At 39.8% G+C, this 22521-nt stretch overlaps 1 protein-coding gene and 1 long non-coding RNA gene across 6 annotated transcripts in view; one reads left to right on the top strand and one right to left on the bottom strand.

Moving 5' to 3' along the window:
• The window catches only part of map2k5 (mitogen-activated protein kinase kinase 5), a 90171-nt gene that overhangs the window by 21069 nt on the left and 46581 nt on the right, over positions 1 to 22521 (top strand). For 4 of the 5 annotated variants that reach the window (XM_026163258.1, XM_026163249.1, XM_026163231.1 and 1 more), the window contains exons 2-9: positions 5932 to 6049; positions 6222 to 6270; positions 7090 to 7157; positions 13930 to 13999; positions 14767 to 14807; positions 16097 to 16164; positions 16272 to 16320; positions 17821 to 17885. In XM_026163258.1, the coding sequence (XP_026019043.1) occupies positions 5932 to 6049; positions 6222 to 6270; positions 7090 to 7157; positions 13930 to 13999; positions 14767 to 14807; positions 16097 to 16164; positions 16272 to 16320; positions 17821 to 17885 (528 nt within the window). Of the gene's footprint in view, positions 1 to 5082; positions 5235 to 5931; positions 6050 to 6221; positions 6271 to 7089; positions 7158 to 13929; positions 14000 to 14766; positions 14808 to 16096; positions 16165 to 16271; positions 16321 to 17820; positions 17886 to 22521 lie in introns of those variants that run through there. The other variant, XM_026163240.1, reaches the window with a different exon arrangement.
• LOC113019507 (uncharacterized) lies at positions 2882 to 4428 on the bottom strand. The gene is made up of 3 exons (XR_003272031.1): positions 4223 to 4428; positions 3416 to 3587; positions 2882 to 3330 (listed from the first exon to the last, which is right to left on the bottom strand). It is a non-coding gene; the product is annotated as an uncharacterized LOC113019507 (long non-coding RNA).

Below are 22521 nucleotides of genomic sequence, written 5' to 3'. Positions count from 1 at the left end.
TAATGCTATGACCATTTGTGAAATTTAAGAGTTACCAAAGAATCACAAGCTTTGCAGATTTTGGCAAATATGATGAAAATTACCACAAAGAAAATAACTCAGCAGTATATGTGCATAGTAATAATGTTTTTCTCTTTTTTTGCTAGTTATTTTTATTTGTTATTTTTCAGTTTTGCACAGGAAAAAAATGTGTGACACACAGTGCATGTGTGCCACAACTATAACCTGATATTTATGGTCATAGTTATTGCGTAGAATTAGTAGAACAATAGAATTCATAAAATAATCAGATATGGTTCATAAAAGTTGTACTAACATCTGGATGAAACACAAAGACTGTCAATAAAAACGATAGTGAAATGAGAAAATATGAAGACTAATAAAACCATGAGAACAAACTTCAGCTTCATTGTATTCTTATTGTATTTACTTAGCAAAAGAATTATGAAGCTACATTCAGATATAACATATTTAACCACCTGTAGCACAGTTAATGCATGCTACTTTGTCCCCAGTCAAATAATGTTAAAGATGTTTATTAATTTTTATGTTACAGGCAGTAATGCATTAGTCACCTGGCAGGAAGGGCCAGCACACACACCAATGTCACTACAGCTTTCCACTGATTCACCACAGTATTGGGTTTGTCATCTGCTGTGAACGACTAGTATTAAGTGAGTGACAATGGCCCACTTGACATGTTGTCAGTGCACATACTGTTAGCACAATAACATGTTAATATGAATTTGATTTGATTCTACCAAGAAATGTTTTCCAATCGTGGCAGGTCATAAGTCAGGTTAGAGACTATTTTTGAAAATTAAATTAATTACTGAGCTTTCAATTGCTCATACACAGACAGTAAAGGCACTTAGAGATATTATTCAGTGTGAGCACAAAACCAAACCAATGAATTTATCATTTTCATCGTAGCATTTATTTCCTTTGTTACTTTCATTGCTTAGTTCAATGCGTCTGTCTTTATATGACACATGCTCGCTCGCCGTGATGAGTTCTTTCACACAACAAAGGTCAGAGGCATCACTTACAGAAAGAGAAGGACCCCCACAAACACTCAGTTGCTCCTCTATCAATTATTGAGCCGCAGTTGTCAGTTGAAAAGCCAGCCAGACTTTCCGTTGATCTATTTGATGAATATTTCAGCTGACAAACCGGCCACCTGACACTCCTCACCAGAGCAATGTGTGGTTAGAGAGAGGTCACGCGTTCTGGCCACAGTCATGCACATGTGCATGCACATGTATATACAGTTACAGTGTAGCTGTTGTTGCTATTCTATTGTGAATGCTTTTAGTTACTGTTTGTTTACATTACTTTCCCCCCAGAACTCTCTGTGGTGGTATCTGTGTTGACTACAAACAAACAAAAATAACATGTTTCCTTAATATATATGTGGACACTACACGTTGGAGGAAAATGCTACTATAGCCTGAACGATATAGGATTTTTCGGCCCGATACCAACATTTGCAAATATTTATTTACTTTTTCACACTCCCCTCGACTCTGCTTGAATCAGCTAGTTATTTTTTAGCATTCCCAAAAGGAAAGTTTCAATGTACAATGTACTCCGGTGGACTAACTATGCAAAGTAAACTTTATGCAATGTCGACACTTAACATGATGAAGGGTGTCATCTAGACTGGCAAACAGCTAATATTGGCCAATATTATCATCATTATCAGACGATATCCATCCATCCTCAAGTTCCTCTCTCAGCCCTTGGTATTTTTCCAGCTTTTCTTGTTTTTTCTTGTTAATTTTGCTATCACTTGGTATATCTGCATCTGATATGGCCGTCTGCCTCTGCTTGTCTACCACTACCACGTCAGGTTGTTCTTCCAGGCCATACTTGGCACAAATGTTCCGATGCCGGCCACTTGGTTATGGCATTCCATGTATGCCCTTCCTGCTAGCATCTTGCACCCTGCTGTTATATAGTGGATTGACTCAGGGGCATCTTTACACAGCCTGCCAGGTGTGATAGACCCCAGCCTCTATGGATCTTGTGCTGAGAGCTTGTTCTGCCATGATTTGTTCCTCTGTGTTGTCTTTCAGTCCAGCTTTGTCCAGCCACTGGTAGGACTTCTGGATGTCAGCCACGTCTTCTGTCTGCTGATCACACTGTACACACTGTGCAGGAGCCTGTCCTTCCATGATGCTTCTTCTCTTGCTCCTCTTCTACTGGCTCTGACACTCACTAGTCCCCGGCCACCTTTCTGCTTAGGGTACGGTCTCAGGGTGCTGGATTTTCGGTGAAACCCTCCATGCATGGTAAGGAGCTTCCTTGTCTTGACATTAATGGCTTCTATCTCTTCCTTTGGTCAGCTTCTTATCCCATCGGGGTATCTGTGTTGATTGATCAGGTCTTGTTGTTTCCATTCTGCTGATTTCTCAGGACTTGCCTTAATCTCTGCAGGTACTTGGTAGTTGCAGCTTTCCTAGCGGCCTCCTCGTAATTCCCAGATATTCGTAGCTGTCCTCAGTGTCCCCTCTGACTACCTTCCCTCTTTTTGTTACTTTCCGATCCCACTTCTCCAGTTCAAACGGCATTCCCATCCATATGGACTTTTATTTTAGACTTCACCAACCACTGCTTTATTATTCAATGCAGAACACAGATATCTCTTTGCTTGAAGGAAGATACTGATCATTGTAAATAAAATAACATTATAGGTAATCCATGCTGATATTTTATTTTGAGGTTTACTGAAGAACAGAGTAAAATAGTGATGGGTTTCCTGGTGAGTTTGCACAGGGAACACTCAGGATATTTTCATCTAAAATTTTGGGACAATCAAATTCCTAGGATGAAACTGCCAGCTCACTACAAGAATGTTACATGAAAGGGAAACGATTCACCACTTTGAGCATTTTTAATTAAAAAAAGAAAAGTCATATTTTGCATTCAATATAATGATTTGACCACAGCATGAAAGAAAAGCCAAGAGAGCTTGGATGAACTAGTGATGTGTTATTTATGTGGGGCTCAGCTCAGATGCTACCTCACTAAAGGAGACATACCCCATAAATTTTTCTGTGGCCACTATGAGCAGGTCAGGAAGGCACCAATATTTCCTCTTTATTAGAAACAACAGAAACAACATACAGCCATAAAAGGGGCCCTCTGAGGTGAATCTGAAAGACTGGAAATGGCAAGAAAAGTATGCAGTTCGAGGAGCTGAAAGGTAGTCACACAACCCATTTCTCTCCAGTCAGTTCATACGCATCTTGGTGCATTTCCTCATAACTCTTCCACCAGTGACTCACAAAGTCCTCGTGCTTCATCACAGGTCAACTTGGAGATGAACTTTAAAGGAAGAGGTAACAAATGATCACAGCCTCTCGGGCAATTCATATCTGCTGAAGTGCCATAACCGTCTACGTATCCTGACCTCAATTTGGAGGCTGCGTGTTGTGAAGGCCCATCTGAGTGAGATGGTATCGATCTGAGCGGGGGCTCTGGCAGCATCAATAAACAACAGGCTTCAGGCTTCAAGGCTGAGGAGACACATCTCTATTTCAGCTGGAGGGTTTGCATCTGGATACCTGAGTTGGGACGTGGCCCTGGAACAGATGGTGGGACATGTTTTTCTTGCTGAGCTCACAGCTCACATTTGTGAGACCAAGCCAGTGATATTTAGCCCACCCTGCTGGATCTATGAAGGTAAATAAGGCCCCAAACTACAAGCTCACATTTTTTACTCTAAATAATTACGAATTAAGTTTAAGGGGCACATTAGATATAGAAAGATACCAAGTAGCAGCCAATATAGCAGAGAACGATCAATGCTTAATGGGTAGACAAATAGCATTTCAAGATCTTCTATATCAGCATTACAGCGAGAGACGACGGTGCTGACTTTGGCTCGTTAATCAATAAACACAACGAGCCGCCCAATATGTTTGACACGGACTAATGAAATAATAATCATCAAGAGAAAAAGAGGATGTGAACAAAGGCTGCATTTCTTAATAAACAGAAGAAAACAAAACTAAAGTGAAAGGAATTTGGCGGTCCTGCCAGGCAGTTTTGTTGCTGTCTTGTTTACTTGCTTTTCCCTCTTTGCTGAGAAAGTTAAATAAGTGTGCTTCATATATTTAGAGTCAAACTGAGCTCTCTTTGCGCTAAGCAGCTTGTCAATAGCAAGAAAAGAGGCATGGAGCGAAAGAGGAGGCCTGATAAAACGGCTTTTAATTACCAGACAGTGAATGTTGGCCTTCCTCGTCCACTTTCCCCTCCCAGCTAAGCCAGGAGTTTGATTTCTGATAATGCGGATTGCTGACTGGGCTTCATCCTAGTTGTCCCTAAAGCAGAAGGATCTAACGTCACGTCCTGGGAGAGCACGTCTGACAAAGTGCCATATAGATCCTCTGCTTTTCATCAGAAGTCAGTGCTGGTCGAGGCATTAATCCGAGTGCTTGATGGCCTTGCTTGTGTTTCCCCTTTTGTATCCAGTTGCAATTAGGCGGAGTAATAATTTCAAGCATTGCATGGAAATCAGTGGGTCTTTAACCTAATTGTTGGTACAGGTGTAAGATCAGGAAGGATCAATGCAATGAACTCGTAACATCCCTCTGGGAGTGTTTTTTAAAGGTTCAAGTACAGACAATTAAATAAATATATGGTAGATTCAGTGTTTTACATTTCCTTTTCTTTTTAAGTGAGATGGTAATCACTGATAGAGGAGTTCATCCTCAGGCCAATATGGGATGGAGACATTTTTTGTAAGAGCCAATGAAACCCAGCCTAGTGCAATGGCCGGCACAGCACACACACCACCACTGAAATTGTTTTCAACTGGCACATGTATTGTATAGCCAAATTTGAGCCATGGGGAGACAGAGCAGGCTTTAACAACTTCTTATCATTACACAGAACCCAGGTGAACAGACTTAGGTATCAGGTCTGTGGGTAGAGCAATGTAAATGAACAGGATAGAGACTTCACTTTACTCAGGGATCAATGTCTTTTTTCCATGAACTGCAATCAGAGCTGTTTATAGAGTGGACAGAGCAGCTGTTCACTCACAGGGCCGCGATCAACACAGGTTTTAAGAGCCCTTTTGTTTTACACTCAATTATATGCTAATGGCGAGCGCAGAGTGGAAACCTTTAAATACTAATGCTGTTTTAATGTCAAGTGAAAGAGGGAAAAAAAACACTTTTTAAAAAACTGTGGTGGTTTTCATCTCAACAGCAGTACATTTCCGTGTAAGTGAGGGCCATTTACGAAACATTTACAATTGTGATCTAAGGTCATGTTTTTAAAGGAATATTTATCCATAATACCTCAGAAATCTATTGTATTCTCAGTATTGTACTCAACTTATCAACCTTGATCTCAGGTCAGTGTTATCTACAGCAAAAGCGGTAATAATTCCTTTTCAGTGCAGAAACAAAAACTTTTTAAACCGTATGTATATTTCATTTTATAACATAGGAAAAAAAAACCCAAAATAAGATCCATAAGAATAGCAGCGTTCTCTCAAACTTCGCCTTTTAGAATTTGACAGATTGATATAGATAGTGCAAGTCTTTTATTTTGAAAAGGCAACGAGCGGATGTTGATTCGGAAGCGCTGTTGTAGCAGTTTCCTCAAAACTAGCTATACAGCTAAACACCTACGTTAGTACAGTGTAAACTTTGTCTCGTGGAGCAGTGGTGTACACGTTCACACTTCGGGATAAGCCTTTCATACGGTTATGACTTGACTGTGGTGTCGGCGGCGACCGACCTCAAAACCTTTTTGTTTTTTAAAAAGGCTCCGCATCACTTAAATCAAGAATCCGGACTGAGCAGGATGCTAGCATGTATCGTTAGCAAACTGCTGCAGGGAATTAGCTGGTTAGCTTCCACATCCAGTCAACTATTATGAGGCTGAAGCTTCCCTCTTATTGCTCTCACTTAGGTTAAATACTGACAGCGCAATGAACACCGAGGCGATAGTGATCCGAATAAAAACGCCGACAGGAGACATGGACTCGTCCGTGGACTGTCCGTCTCTTCTGAACTTCAATGACTTGCTCGTGAGTCTGCCTCATGCCAACTATCACTTTTCACTCACAGACACACTGCACAAGTCAAAAACACACGGACTGTTTCTGACTCAGCGTGTCGTAACCCTGCCTCATTAATATCTGTCAGTCTAATAACCATCCTTAGCTGTCTGGTCCTAATTCACCCTGTCAAACATTACAGGTCGCAATCAGAGATGTCATGCCTGAAGCCACTGTCACGGCCTTTGAATGTAAGTACCTGCTTTAGAGTTGAACTGCTGTAATGCTGCAAGAGGAAGCTTTGAATGACTGTGTTTACACACCAAAACAATAGCCCTGTAATGTAGGGACTTGTAATCATTTATCAGATTGGTCTGAAGGAGAGGAGATCTCATGCAGCTGTGTGAGAGTAAGAACCGATCCCTGCTGTCATGGGCTAGACTCTAGCCCTCTTGAACGGGCTTCATCTATCTGAGAGAGTAAAAAGCTTCACACATTTTCATTGTGTTAGCTTCTCTCTTCTCTGTTCCCTTTTTTTTACTACTCGTGTTAACCTCTAGCATGCGTTTTATCCAGACATGCCATAGCTACTGTACTAACTGATTGATTGACAGGAACAGTTGAAGTTTCTCTCATTCAATCAAATTAAGATTTAGCCTCTTGGTATAGGCACCATTCAAGCCTGTTTACGGGTAGAGTGCAAAGAGTTTGATTGACATACAAACATAAATACTGCTTACTGAGTGCTTTTATACATTATATTTTATTGTATGATTTTGATTGTATGTTTTGGCTCCCCAAATTTTGCTATTGCATTAATACTTAATATGGAATGATATGCTTTTTTGTTTGCATGCCTTGATTCTATTAAATGTTTATTATACATAAAAGTGTTGTTTTACAGTGTCTTCTGTTTATATTTATTATACCACACTTGTTACTGCAAAAAAAAATCTGTTTTGAATTTTCTCTGTGATTTCCCCCCTTCCCCATTATTAGTATTTTATTTTTTTACAGTTGTACTGTTTTTGTTTTTGTGTTGTTGTTTTTTGTTTTTTGTTTTTTTTTAGACGAAGATGAGGTGGGAGACAGAATCACAGTAAGAAGTGATGAAGAACTCAAAGCCATGTTGTCATATGTGAGTACATAAATGTTGCATGCAGTACTTTGACCAAGTCAGGCATAATATCCACAAATTGCGAAAGTCTTGAGCGACCCTTGCTTCCTCTTTATATTTTGTTTCCAACAAGCTGGACTTTGTAAGTCTTTAAAGTGCTCTTGAGCATAATTCTCTAGGCTATCTGAAGGTCAGGATATTGGCTGATTTTTTTATTTTTTTTAACTAGTTTTCAGTTCAGTCTTCCTACCTGACCATTTTAAGAGGACTGATGTTTGTTGTTTTGAGCTATTAGTCAAAAATCACATATCTCAGCAAGGTGTGTCAAGAAATCTGAAGAAACTAAACAAGTGGAGAACAAAAGAAGATGTGGTAGGCCTAAAAGTATTATTTACAGTAGATGAAAAGTACCTGAAAGTCCACAGAAAGTCATTAAGGCATGGGAAAGCGAGGGTCAGATTAACATGAAGAAAGGTAAAGCAAAAAAGAGACAGAGAATTTTTTTTAAAAGGGTGGGAAAAAAGACACAAAGGACAATAGGTCACCAACTGCTGCATCTGTAACAAAACGCATTCAGCAAATAAAAAGCACCTGATAGAGGATAGATACGCAAACGTACAGTCTTTCTGTGTGTATGAGTAATAACACTCATACACACAGAGTGTGATTGTGTGGTTTTCATGAAAGTTACTTGATTATGAGTTTGATAAACAACAACAACAGCCACTGGTAGCCAGAGGTGACAACCTAAATTACACAAGAAATGGACTGAAAATATGTGGCAACAGGTCTTATGGAGTGATGAAGCTAAATTTGTTTAAAGTTTGTTGAGTTTAGGTTAAAGGTAGAACAGTGAGTGTCTACAGCTATCTGTTAAACACTGTGAAGGCTCCGTCATGGTTTGGGGCTGCAGTTAAGCCTGTGGTGTTGGAGGTCTTGTCAAAGCTGATGGATTCTGAGTGCAGAAAAGTGTGGCCAGACTTTGATACACCATGCAATCTCATCTGGAAAGTGTGTGCCTGGCAACAGCTTTATTATTCAGCATGACAATGATCCTAAACACACTGCCACTGCGCAGAAAAACACACAATTGAACACAGTCAGTCATGGATTGGCCTCCCCAGAGCCCAGACGTCTGTAGCTTTTCAGCTCACAGCCCGACACACACCAACACAACAGCACAGATAGTACAGACGTTAAGGCGGCGAGGCGCGATTGCGGGTGCCGCTCAGGTGCAGCGTCGCTGCAGACCACGCCCCGCCACACACATTAACCAGGTAAAATACATATTTAGGCAGAATTTTGCAAATATCTATTTTTCATTTTTCAGCAGCGTAGTGCTTTTTTTTTCCAATTATTATTTTTTTAAAAGTCAGGTCAAGGCTCCAAAAGCCCAAAGGTGATTTAAGGGCGGCGGCTCACAACAGTTTTTCTTTGCTACATGGGTCATTTTAGTTCAGCTGGGTGTCTTTCCTTTTGTTATATTTCTTTAAGAGTTCAAAATGTGTTAATTACATGAATAAAATGTAATTTTCTCTGTAGCACTTCATGGATTTAAGCAACACCTTAGTTGTTTACACAAAGCATAAAGGTAAAAAAAAACAATATATACAGTGTTATCTTCATTTTAGATGTCAAAAAGTACTTGCAGCTCCAGTGTTTTCTTTTGCATGGAAATTGCGTCCAAATGTCTTTTTGGGTGTTAAAGGTTGCTGACCCCTGGTGTAAGAGAATTCACACTGTTTAAGAATAAATATGGTCACACCAAATATTGAATTTCAGACTTGTTAGAATTATACAAGCTCTATACATATGCTGTATTTCTAAGTATGTCTGCACATGTGTCAATAAATCACTGCACCTATTTCCTAATTTCCTAGCAAAATATAAAGAAATGAGGGGTTGATCAAGGCTTTTGCACAGCACTGTACATGCCAGGGTTATGTTTTCCCAGTTATGCTGCTGCATTGTAGCATTCTTACTGTGTGCCGATTCCTCATTGGAAAGTAGTTCTGACAGAAACTGTTCACATTCAATCCTTTGTGCAGTTTAGATGACATGGCCAAGAGCATGTCTGAACTACATTTGAGCATTTTGAAAGGTCCTCCTCCTTTATGTGTTCTGCACTATTTTGGTTAATTTTTTTTGTGCAGCTTTTTAGAGCCATTTAAGTGTCTGGGGTTTTGTATATTGTATCGTTTGGAAAGCTTTTGAGGCACGTCAAATTGACATGACACAGTAACAAGGACGTTGTTCAGATTTTCTGTATTTTTTAAGTGCTTTGCTCAGCGCCATAATAAAGCCACTCACCTCTCTTTTTATTAAGCAAAACCTTAGACCCAGTCAATCCTCAACAATCCTGAACTCTCAGTTTGAGTGTTTACCTTTCTAGCTCGCATGGACTTAAGGTGTAAATAAGTCATTTTAAGAATGGTTTGAAAAAACCTTTAGTATTAAATATGCTACACCAAAGTTTTTAATGTTAAATTAAAAGGCGTTCTTCGATAGCCACCAAAGCCTTGGTTGAATTCAAAATGACCTCATCAATCTGGTGAGTTACATCAAATACTATAAAATACTTGGCCTAGAACGAGAAGCACAATTCTTCAGGTAGCAAAACATGAGACGGCAAGATGCTGATTTGATGGCAATCTCCACTGACGTAGTTATTTATAATATAACATGAAGAAATTGAAGCCATATAGCCTCATCTAGTAGCAGTTAACCTATGGCAATATTCAGCAGCACACATGCAGACACGTCCCACATCCCCTTCAGCTCCCTCAAATACTGCAGTATATTTTCATATTCGACCATACTTACTGTTCATGCCGCGGACAGTAAGAGTAATGGCGTGTAATGGGTTTTCTGTATGAAGTACACTGTAAACTAAATGAACTGTCAATTTTTATTATTTATTATTCAGTACTTAAAGTTTTGCCTCATTAAAGAGCAGCCCCCCTGGGCTGCAGAGTTGTTCAAAATCTACTTTCATCTGTGGATGTCTTTTACCCCCCATCAGCTCACAATGATGCTACTAGAGCCACAGGCACAATTTACACTCCCTGCTTCTTTTTTTTTTTTTGTCCATTTTTGTCATGCATTCACTTGTGGTTGCTTTTTAATCATTAAGTAGCATAGGGTAGCAGGGTGATTAAGCAAAAAGAGACAGATGTTGTGCCAAGAAGTGTTGTTAGACAGACGTGGAAAAGGCTTTGACCTAAGCAAGTTTTGTTTTCCACAGATCCAGCGGATGTTGTTCTGTGCACTGTCCTGTTAAAGCTGGAGTAATGGTTGAGAAAGGGGCAGTGTTTACAGTGGGACAAATTATGATTTGATCTCCTGCTGAATTTGTACGTTTGCTCACTTACAGTGAAATCAACAGTCTCTAATTTTTATGGCAGTTTAATTTTAATGGAGAGAGACCAAAATTCAACCAAAATCCAGAAAAAAAATCCTGTTGCATAAAACTTCTAAACTGATTTGCATGTCATTGAATGAAAAAACCATTTGATCTCCAAGCAAAACAGGACTTAGTACTTGGTAGAAAAACCCTTGTTGGAGAGTAGAGCAGTAAGAGGTTTCTTGTAGCTGGTCTTCAGGTTTGCACACATCTCAGGAGGGACTTTTGCCCACTCCTCTTTACAGAAACTCTCTAAATCCTGTAGGTTTCTTGGCTGCCTCCTGGCAACTCAAAACTTCAGCTCGCTCCACAGATTTTCTGTAGGACTGAGGTGTGAAGATTGACGAGGTCACTCCATGACCATAATGTGGTTCTTCTTTAGCCACTCATGTGTTGCCTTGGTGGTCATCGTCATGCTGGAAGACCCATCCAGCACCCACTACCCATCTTCAGTTTTCAGGGAAGTAGATTCTCGTCCAGGAGTTTAAGGGTGCATGGCCCCGTCCGTTGTCATCTTGATGCGATGAAGTTGTCTTTTACCCTTAACAAAAAAACAGCCCCAAGACATAATGTTTCCACCTTCATGCTTGACATTGGGGATGTCGTTCTTTGGGTCATACCCAACATTTCTCTTTCTTCAGACACGGTAGGTCGATGCCAAAGAGCTCAATTTTGGTTTCCACAAAATTCCACAGCAGCTTCAGACTTCCATGATGCTGACCAACGTTGACTTGATGGTCATTTTTTATATTTCTTTCATTATATGTCTGTGTGTGCACACAGCCAGTCTGTAGGAGGTGTAATTCTGGCTGGGTTGAAGGGGATTAAATACTTTTTTGTAATAATTCTGTCTTGCTCCATTAAAACCACGAACTTGCATTAACATTAGAGACTCTTAATTTCTATGTAAATTTTGGTTGTTTCTATTTTGATGTCAGCCCAAGAAGTCATACGTCTGTGATTTCAACAAAAAAGAAAAGTTGTCATTTATCATGGGCTAAATGTTTAGTTGTATGTTACATGGAAAATATCGCAATTAATTACAGAACCGTGCAGACTTGTTTTACTTGTTAGATAAAATTAGGCCGACACTGTGGTTTGTTTTTATTGCATTTTTATTTGTCTGAAAAAATGCATGTCCAAAAACCTTGAGTTCCTTGTAATTTGTTGCAGATGAAATGAAAATGAAATGAAAAAATTGATATTTTGTTAAAGAAACATTGAAACGTGTATTGTTTTTGCTGGCAGTTACACTTTTTGTCTTTATTCTGACATGCCTTAGGTGTATATAAATTTATGACTGACCCCTGCCTCTTTCTACAGCGCCCAATAGAAATATTAAGTATCCACAACAGTGCACAGCTTTTCCCACAGATTTCAGACCCCATTTGTTCAGTGAATTTTTGGCAAACAAATCTCGGAGCCTCATAATGGCTTTCTACTCATGGGACTGCCAGCTGTACAAAAAGCTGCTGATCACCTGGAAATACTGGGCTCACTAGACTATAATTTACGCTAGCCGTGTACTTTGAATGTTTTATGCAAGTGTTATGCATTTCAGCTCTGGATTGCATTTGTATTTAGGGTTTTTTTTTCCCTGTTGTTTGCTGCCTTTTGGCCTCCGTGGAGACTAGTGGGTTTTTGCTTGAGTGTTATTAATTCCAGGTGAGCAGACAGCCATTATATGAAATTAATAGGAATTAAGGGAAGCAGCATGTTAGGTGAAATGTGGGATAATTCAGTTTCTTCACGGTTGCTTTGTGTGTGTCTGTGTGTGTGCGTTTGGGAGGGTGTGTATATTTTTATTAGGAAATGTATAATCAGGCTTTTAAATACGCTGTCAGTGCACGATGTTTGCTTTCTTTCTTTCTTCTTCTTTTTTTTTTTTTTTTTTTGTCTTGTTCAAGATCTTTGCTTTAACATTGCCCTGCGAAAAATTCACGCTCGTGATTACTGAGCAAAATTAATGCTCAAATTCAGCACTTAATTAACATCAGTCTACAGAGGGCATTTATTGTGAGAAGTATCCCCCAGCACTAAGAACATTGATTGCTACATGCTCCTGCGAGACCCGCTAGACTTCCAGGCATTTCTAATCATTGTTCGACACCTTGAAAGACAGACGCCCCCTGTTCAAAGTTAAAGACCAGCCTATGTCAGGTGCTTAAAAAAAACAAAAAAACATGTGACCTCATCCCTTCCTCACTCAGCTCCCCCTGGAGGTAGTGGTGCTAATTCCACCATTCCCATTTGCTCTTGGTCTGCTAATGATGATGAGACTCACACTTTCTCTCTCTTGCACTCTGGCTTGTCCCTTAAGGCTGAGCGATGGTATTTGGGATCGGACACTGTTTAGTTATTGGCCAACAATGGAGAATGTCTTTTAATAACACACCTACTACAGATTAGGTGGTAATTGCAGCCTTAATCAATAAGCTAGCTGAGCGGAAAATTAAAGGTACGTGAAGCCCGAACACCCCCAAGTCCCCCCCCCCCCCCCCCCCCAAACACACACACACACACACCATGTTTTTTTGCTATTAAGACCCATTGTTCAGATGCGGCCTATTGAGAATGCTGGAGGGCGAAAGCAGAGGGCTAGGAGCGAGGAGGGGATCTGACAGTGATAAATAGGCCTTTTAATAACAGCTGTGCCACATGGGTAGCCATTCTGATCCATTCCAATCCAAGCCGTGCCCATCGTCCTCCCTCCTGCCTCCTCAGTGAAAGAGCATTTACATTTTGCTGCGATCACTCAGTACTAGTTTGTAAATGAATTACAATAAACTTGTGTATGTGTGCACAATATAAAGACATCGTCTCAAACTCAACCCCTGCAAAAGCAGAAGACATCAACAAAACGCACATAAGTAAACACACACACACACACACTCTCTCTCTCCCATGCTCACACACACTTGCGGTTTAACAGATGGTTTGGTTAACTGAAACATCAATTATTGCATTGCCTTGGCAAGCAACCGAGAGGCTCCAGAGTGCGTGCATGCACGTGTTAGTCCTGTAGGATATGAGTGTTTGGTGAGCTGTTGACCTGGAGGAGAAAAGGGTTAATGCTACACTCCTTCAGAACAAGCCCACAGGGCATTGGTCCTCGTCTGCAACAGATTTCCGCACAGCATGCTCACGTTTTTTTTACAAAAGACTGTGGATTAATTCTGGTGGCAGTTAAATAAACATTTTGTGTGTGTGTAGTACTCTAAAATTAGGCCATGTAGTGTAGGGTCAGATCTTCAAATTTAAGGTTTTTCTACCTCTGTCGTGTGCTGATAACATTCTTGTACAGATATTATCTGTGAACTTAAATGCATGTAAAGTCATTTCAATTTAGTGTCACACTCGACTGTTTGTCATTTGCTTTTCCCCTTTTAGTACTGCAACACAATGAATGAACAACGCATGAATGGACTGCTGCCGGACCCTCTGCAGATTTTTCCAAGAGGTACAAAAGTGAGATGTTCTATTTTTATCACGGGCTAGGCGATGCTAACGGCTGCTTTGTAATTAACGTGGTGACAATTAATCACCAGCACCATTTAAATATATAAAAATATTCACACTTTATTTGTAAACGCCTATTTTACTAAAATTAGTGTACATGACCTGCGCTGTTTTCACAAAAATGTGAGCATTTGGTGAGTAGGAGTAACAGTGGAGCCTCTGGATAACATTAAAATTCAGCGGCTGGCTTTGTTGTTGGATGTCATTCATAAATCTACATTTCTTTTGCTCCAAGGGCATTCAAAGTGCATGCTTGTGTTCAGCTCAGGCTAAGCCTTGCCTGCATCTCTGGCATTGTGCAGTTTCTGTTCCTAAACTGGTTTTCATAATGAGGGCCTTTTCATAACATAGTTTTGCTATATTTTCAGCTAGTTTTCACAACGCTCAAAGACATACATGATCTCTAACAGGCCCTAGGGGAGATGTGATGAAACATTTTATTGTCTCCCTTTAGCTCTCTGGCTCACTCTGTTTCTCTCTCTATCTGCCCCTCTTTCCTCTAACGCTGTGATTGTTTTCTTTCTACCTAACTACCTACCAACCAACCATCTCAAGAGACCAACAGCTCAATCACTCTCTTGTCCACAACTAATTTTTTAGTAACTCTCATTTCATCATTTTTTTCCTTCATGAAGAACTGATTCCTTTTCACCACATTTGTAAATGGCCCAGTGATGTGTTCTACAATCTAGTCAATTACTGTTTCAGCCGGCAAGACTCCAGGGATCCGGAACATACATGGCCTGAAGGTACCTATCTCAATAATTGTTTCGGCTGCCTTACACAGAGAATGAGGGGAGGGTGAGAAGTTGAGTCAAATGGATTGATAATGCTGTGTTCCACTTATTGAAATGTCAATTGAAGTCAAGGCTCTCCTTCTCTTTCACTCATTGTCTTGCTCCCCTCGACTATGTTTATGCATTAGCATATCTGGCTGCGGCTGTAGCAGGGCCTGTCTCTCTGCTTTTCCATCCGTCTCTCTGTATTCTTGATTCTCATGCTGCGATAGTCATTTAAGAACAAGGTGTTATCTCCCCTCCAGAGTATTATGATCCTCTCATTCCCTATGATAGAAAGAGTGTCAGCGTTGGTTAGAGAAAAAACTAAATCGGGCAATAAGAAGATGTCATTGTTCAACCATGAAATTGTCATTACAAGCCCCCAAATGGCCTCTCGCAGACCTTCCCATTTTATGTTAGGCATATGTTGCTATTGAAACTCACTGCTAATTACCATGGGTTAAATGACTTGACACCTCCTCCATCTCTCCAGATGATCCATATTATATCCATCTGCATTTCAATGATAAAATCCCCCCCCCAACACACACACACACTCACAAATACTACTTTATGTATCCTCTGAGGAGCTTTGAGAAGTGCTACTGAACCGAGTCAGTTTTTTTTTTTTTTTTAAAGGTCAAGAGTCTGTTTTGAGAATACGATGTTCTTTCCAGAAAACCTTTAGTCTTTTGCTAATCTTTCCCTGCTTTTCTCCAGCTTTAATACAAAAGTAATTGGCCGAGGGAAGCCCTGTGTGCCTTTTTAAATGAGGTTTTCTTGGGCACTAATTAAAGAGACATTCCCTGTGCTTTAGTGGACCCAACGCATTGGCCTTTTGATCTCAATTAATATGCTATTTTTAGTATCTCCTTTAAAGGGTCTTGTCTCTCCTTTTGTGTTCATATCTAGGTTGAGCCTGGAGGTCTTTGGAGTAAACATAGATGCAGATGAATAGATGTAAAGAAAAAGTCTCCCACGAGGCACGAAAATGGGAATGTCTTAAGTTTTCGTCTGGACTCTCCCAGCTGATTTTTGCTGTCTTTCTTCCTGTGCTTTTATGCAAATAAAAATTTTCTTCTTCTTCATTTGGCTCTTTTTTTTTTCTTTTTTTTTAAACAGTCAATTGACTTCACAAGCTGAAACGAGAGGCTTGTGTTTTATTGTCCATGTGACCATGTGCTGTTTTTTTTTTGTGTGTGTGTGTGTGTGTGTGTGTGTTTTTTTACATTCTTATGCCTGTCTTTGCACACCTTCAGGTTAATACAAGGCCTAATCCAGCAAATGACTGCAGTCACGCTGTCCCAGACTCTATAGCTAACAACAGGTGAGCTTTCTGGGGCACAAGGATCATGTTACACTACCTGGAATAAACAACTAAACCTCTGGTTGGTAAATGTGGTGAAGTCTGATATACTGTTTTCTGTCCTCCAGCTTAAAAAAGTCATCTGCAGAGCTGAAGAGGATCTTGACAAATGGCCAGGTTAGTGTGTGCTTTGGGGTTTCTGTACGATTCCAGCCTGTAATCTTACTGCTGTTGCTCTGAGACCTACTGAGGGGCTGTGGGCATGTCATACAGGGTGTGTATTTGGATGTTGTCTCGTCACGCTGACTGCACCCAATATATAGACTTGCTCTCTCCTTTCTCACTCACACGCACTCTGACTCTGTAACTAGTGTATGCATTCAGACACAGTGGCTATCATGTAGGAAGAAAATTAGACATACAGCCTTCCTGGTTTCTACCTGATTGTTGGGGTTTCACTGTATTACTGTGGGGTCTTTATCTTAAAATATACAGTGCCTTGAGGTGACAGTTGTTGTGATTTGGCACTGCATGAATAAAATTGGAATTGAAACCATCATTTCTCTTTACCTCCATCTTCTCACCTTGCTATCACATTAGTTGTGGTTAAATTAGGGAGGGTCCATTATCACGTGTTGTGTGCAGGCATGTTTACATGTTTACTGCACAGCCTGACCCTTATCAGTACTCATCCACAGTCTAAATATCAAAATAAAGGAACTTTTTAAACTAATGTATTGTTAGTCTGCAGCCTCAGTGAACATCACACACACTGAGGTCATGTTGAACGGAGGCAATAATTAGAAATTAAAAATATTCACTTTATTTTGTTAATTAAAAAATTATACTCGCAAATAAAAGTACTTTTAAAAATAATGACAAATAAAAAAAATGTATTTTTGGCACAAATTTTAAGTTGTGTAGTTACCAAAACGTGTAGTGGATTTATTTTGCTTTTATATTTTTATTTTGCATTATTAAGGGACATATTTTAATATTGAATAGTGATGTTTTGAGTAATTTTCACCCTAAAATCTTAGACCAGGACAAACGTTACATAATGAACTGTAAAATGTATTTATGAATTGAATACATGATGGCTGTCTTACATAAAAGTATGCTGATATTATACAAAACAACAACATACAACTCTTTACTTTTTTTTCATGGATTTATTCTGCCTTCTTCAATGCTTAGTTGATATTTATATTTACATAAGCTTTGCCTCAATCAATTATTTCATCGTCCTGGTTGGAAAAATCTACAAAATGTACAAGAGGAGGAAGCTACATGATCACACCCTGACTTAAAAAAATGAATAAATTATGAAATGATTGAAAACAACTCATCATTAAATCCTACAACATTCAGCGTCCCACTCGCCCAAACACAGTATTGTTTCTTTGTTTTAAATTGGACAGCAAAACCTTGTATTGATCTCTTCTCCTCCTTCTCTTATTTTGTTTTTCACTCCTTACGTCGCTGAACTTGGACTGACCTGAATTCTTGTCTTGTTTATAGCCTTCAATTACAGTGCAGTCCCATCTCCCTCACGTGCTCACATCTCTGTCTCTCTGCCAGTTTAGTTACACATGTAATTCAGCGGTTGTATTGCTTCTCATGTTATAACATCCACTTACAATCAGTGTAATCCTGGGTGTGTTTCCTTCTCTGCAGATAAATGCCCAAGATATCCACTATCAGGAGCAACTTGGCCATGGAAATGGAGGCACAGTTTACAAGTAAGTGTTTGTTGGCTCTCACGATGAGGCACCAGCATTGCAAGGCCAAAGCACTGTAATGGATAGTGACACTGAAGAGATTATGGTGCATTCAGTAAGCCTGAAAAAACTGTACCTGGCAGATATTCAACAAGAGTGGGTACTTTTAGATTGAGTGTGACTTCTATCATTTTTCTGTCCACTTTTTCTAACAAAATAGGACTCAAAACTGCATTTTGTGTGAAGGGGTTTCATTCCTCACAGCACTCTTTCTGTTCAATTGTGTCTCCATCTATCACTCACTGTTTGGTGGGGCATCTGTCAGGCTGATTTTCATCTGTACCTTCATTTTTTTTTTTTTATTCTGGGTTGAAGGTTGCAAACATATATGATATCGATTTGGGGCTGTAAGGTATGACAGCTATTGACTTAATTGGCCTATAGTAAAGCACATAACCTACCACCAAGAAGACTTCCATCCTTTCTGGCTAGACAAATGTATGACTAACCTGATAACGTTGTGACAAGGTTGGCATTTGTGTCGCTCCTTCTATCTTTCTTTCCCCTACCTTGTGCTTTCTCTTTCCCATCAATCCTCAGCTATTGAGCTGTTTTATTGAGATTGAAGTATTGATCACTGCTCAGACTAACCTTGGCTTGACGGAGTGCTCTGCTTCTGATAGTCCAACAAATCCAAACGTCTATCTTTTTTATTTCTTCATCCTTTTCTTTCCAAACACCTTTTACTCTTTTATGATTTTTCTGAGGTTTTTTTTTTTTAATATATATATATATTTATAAAGCTGCAGTTTCTTATAGTTGTCATAGAATAAGATTGTTCATCAGTTTGGCACCAGAAGTGGTTACACTGCACAGGGGAAGGCCAATACTGCAAACCCAACAACTTTTCAGTCAATTTAGCCCAGCAAAAAATCTATATGCAATGCTGCTGAACTTTCTAAGGTTGAAAGGAGACGATTTTGAAAAAACAAAACAAGTAATGTTTGTTATTTGTGTTCTATTTATGTGTTTATCTAATTTTAATTTGGCTTTTATTAGTATTTAATGAACATGCTTTAATTATTTGACAGATACTTTTGCAGGTCAGAATCATTTAGACAAGCAAAGGAAACCAAGTGTACTGAAAAATGTGCATGTTGACCGCTCACTCTCATGCCATCTTTACTATGTGTGATGCTAATTCCATTTAGCAAATTTTGTGACATAGAAATGAGGCGATGCTGTGCCCTCTTCAGGACCTGCTGTTCATTCCAGCTTATATTGGGCCTATCACTTGTGAAGAGCACTACGATAAGCTCCCCACCTTTTAACCTCTTAGCCCATTTATGACCTAGAGCCATTTAGACTCAATTGGATGTTACCAACATCTCAGCTCTCCATAGCCACATACTGACCTAACCATCCATCAATGTCAGCCTTTGTTTTTTATTACACACTCTTTCAGAAGTCCATCTTGTCCGCCACTCCTACTGACTCTACGCCTTATAAATACAATAACAAGGACACACAGGCTGTACTTGTGACTCGTGGCGGTGCAATTAAAAGAAGCACATTTGCCTGGCTGTGGTGACATCTACTTAGACATCCACGGCTGCTCCTTTAGTGTCTCAGCCCATTTTCTCCATTGATTTTATTTTTCCTTTATATTGATCATTGCGTTTCAAATGGCTGTGCTTCACTGGTTGATTGCTCTTAGATTTTCTAGTTGTCTGAAGAGCCAGAGGCATTGTGTTTCCATATATGTGTCTTTTTTTTCAATTTTTTGTTTCCTTTATTAAATTTGGTCCAATATATGAATTTGTGCAGTGATGGGTAAGAACTAGAGCCTTAACAGGTATACATTTTGGGGATGGATAACTTCACCCATAAATGCTCAAGCCTTCTCTGAGTGAAACTGTTTCCAGCTATGCTGCAGTGTTTGGTGTGATACATGGATGTCCCACTCTAAACACTTGATCTGCATTTTTACCAAACTTGAGAACAGTGTTGGTCAAATAAAGCTATTTAAACCTATTTTCTGCATATTCCAGCATATAAAATAAAAGGCGGAGGTTTGCCCTGGTGCAGGTGTGTCGCAGCGGACAGTGGAAGGATCCAGCAGTTTCTCTGTGAATTTCACATTTCCGTGGCAGCGTACTCGGTGCTTGCTCGGACGTTTAGGGGGTTTTTCGTTGTAAAAAGAAGTTTTCTTCCCACACAGTGAGCAGCGGACGCTAATGTTTTTGTCACTTTTTACGGAATCAAACTCAAAGTAACGTCAGTATTTCCTCGCTTTAAACGCTGCACGGTCATATGCTCTCCCGCACTCGTTATATTATCCATTGTTGATCTGTTGCCACGAACGTCGCACTCGCTTACGTCACTGTCACGAGACACTCTTGCAAAAAAAATCACGGTTTTAGTAACGCCCTAACGCAGCGTGCTTACGGGAAAGTAACGATAATCGAATTGCCTTTTTTTGCAATAGTAATCTCTTACTTTACTCGTTACTTGAAAAAAGTAATTGGATTACGCGTTACTGCCCATCTCTGCTTGAGAATAAATAGCACCTTTTGCACCAATCTTAATGTTGAGGATGTTGATCCAAAGACCAAATGGCAGTATCCATTGGAGGAGTCAACAGTGGCTCATAAAGTGTGCTCAACACTCTTTTTAAGCATTCAAGGTGAGGATCAGACTGTTGGTCGTGCTATAACTTCCTGAATCATCTAAATCGGATAATTTCCCGCATTTGACCTCAACTTTAGTGCCTGCAATCATACCCGGACCTACTGCACATTAAAAGCACAGGCGTACTTTTTGACTATACCAATACATTTCTCACTCATCGCCTAACCTTCCTTCAGGTTTAGCTTCCTATCATCACATCCTCTGTCCTAAAATCAAATTCAACTTAATGGGTTGCCTGCGTACTTTGTGCATGTGCTCAGCCCAGGACTTCTATGGAGCAATGTACAAGGCTGATTTTGAAGTGGTGAATATAATTTAGATGAGTTATGGTTTTTGATATTTGTATATGAAGACCTGTTAAGCTAACTTGGGTCTCATTAATGCACATCTATATCTGTTTCATCCACAAGAGGCCTGTTCACAAAAATATTGAGCGTTTTTCATACAGTGGTAAAGAAACCTTTAAACGCTTTTTATTTGAACTCTGGATTTCTGCTCATAATGTTTTGGATTATTAGGGAGCCTTTTATGTCTCTGTGTTTGGGTTTCTGTCAGTCTGTGGCACTTGGGTGACCGGTGAAAGCAGTATCAGGTGAGGGAGTCAGGGAGAGAGAAAGGCAGCTCGTCGTCCATGTGGCAGTGTAAGCATAGCACGTTAGCCCTGATCCAGGAGGCCGATCTCTAACCCACGGCCCCAACTTCAGAGACATAGAGAGAGGCCCTATGAATACTGCATGATGAAGCTTTTATTACAGAGCGAGCTAGAGTGTAAATAAGATCCAGGCAATGGGGCACGTTTACTGGGGTCAGATCAGGGGGAAGTGGCAGGGGGTGGCTATGTAACCTTGTCCCCATGTCTCCTGCTGTCACAAGCCTGTCACTGTAACTCATACAGGGATGTTCGGCCCTGAGGCAGTCAAGGACAACCTCAGAATAAAGCTTCAGTGCAGTAGAGGTCCTATTGCATCTCCACCCCTAAAACATGCCCTGAACATGCATTTCTTTAAACTTGGAGATTAAGAAGCTAGTCACTGTTTCTTTTGTGGCCTCCTTTAGCTGCAGAAACCGCCATCAGATGTTTCCTATAGTTGAGATGTTTGTAACTTGAGACTTGCATGACAAGGAAATAACTTGCAGAGGACCGCTCTTCCTCCAAAACCATGCAAGTCCATCAATATTTCCAGACTTCATAGAACAGCTTATAGCTTGCTATGCTTCATAATTGGCTGAGGTTAAGATCATTGTAGAATTTGTACTTCCTTTATTCCTGAAAAGCAGTGTTCAGTTTTTCAACATTCTTAGCCTCCTCAGTGAGAACAATAAGTTGTTTAGCACGGTGAAGACGTGGTTTAATCTCCTTTCAGGCTGCCACACTTACACAGCCTGCCCAGTCAGTATTTAACATGTCTACCCCTGCAATCTTGCCTCAATTAACATCTTTGTCTTAATTAAGAAGCAGCAGTCATGCTTAACTGATATTGATTGTAGCTTAAAGGAAGACCGAGACATCAAAATGAAAACAAGGCTATCAGCCTTCGTGTTCAAAGAGCTCTGGTCTAGAAAGATGACGCTTAAATTCTTAAACACTGTATCCGTCTTGAGGCAAAAAGAAATGACAGTGTGAAATCAGAAGAAGCTAATGGAAAAAATATTTAACAAAAAACAAAAAAAAAAATCTGGCCTTCTTGTTTTATCTGTAAAATTTGGCTCATGGCAGACCTTTGTCATGGGTCCTGACACAAATTGAAGTTGCAAGTAATTCAGAGGATTATTTAAGCAATACTGACTCTACTACCTGTAGATTCAAGGAGGGCATAGAAGCTGAGACCCTGTAGCTATCAGTGAATTTAATAAATTGTTTAATATGTGAGGTTACTGTTTCTTCTCTGGACACCTTGAAATAAATGACAATCACTTAAATGTCTGAAGTTTGTCTTTAATTAGGGGAAAAAGAGAAATGTGGCAT

Source organism: Astatotilapia calliptera, chromosome 1, assembly GCF_900246225.1.
Source record: "Astatotilapia calliptera chromosome 1, fAstCal1.2, whole genome shotgun sequence".
Classification (NCBI taxonomy): Eukaryota; Metazoa; Chordata; class Actinopteri; order Cichliformes; family Cichlidae; genus Astatotilapia; species Astatotilapia calliptera.
Note: the sequence above shows the minus strand (reverse complement) of the source record. Positions and strands in the feature narration are given on the sequence as shown.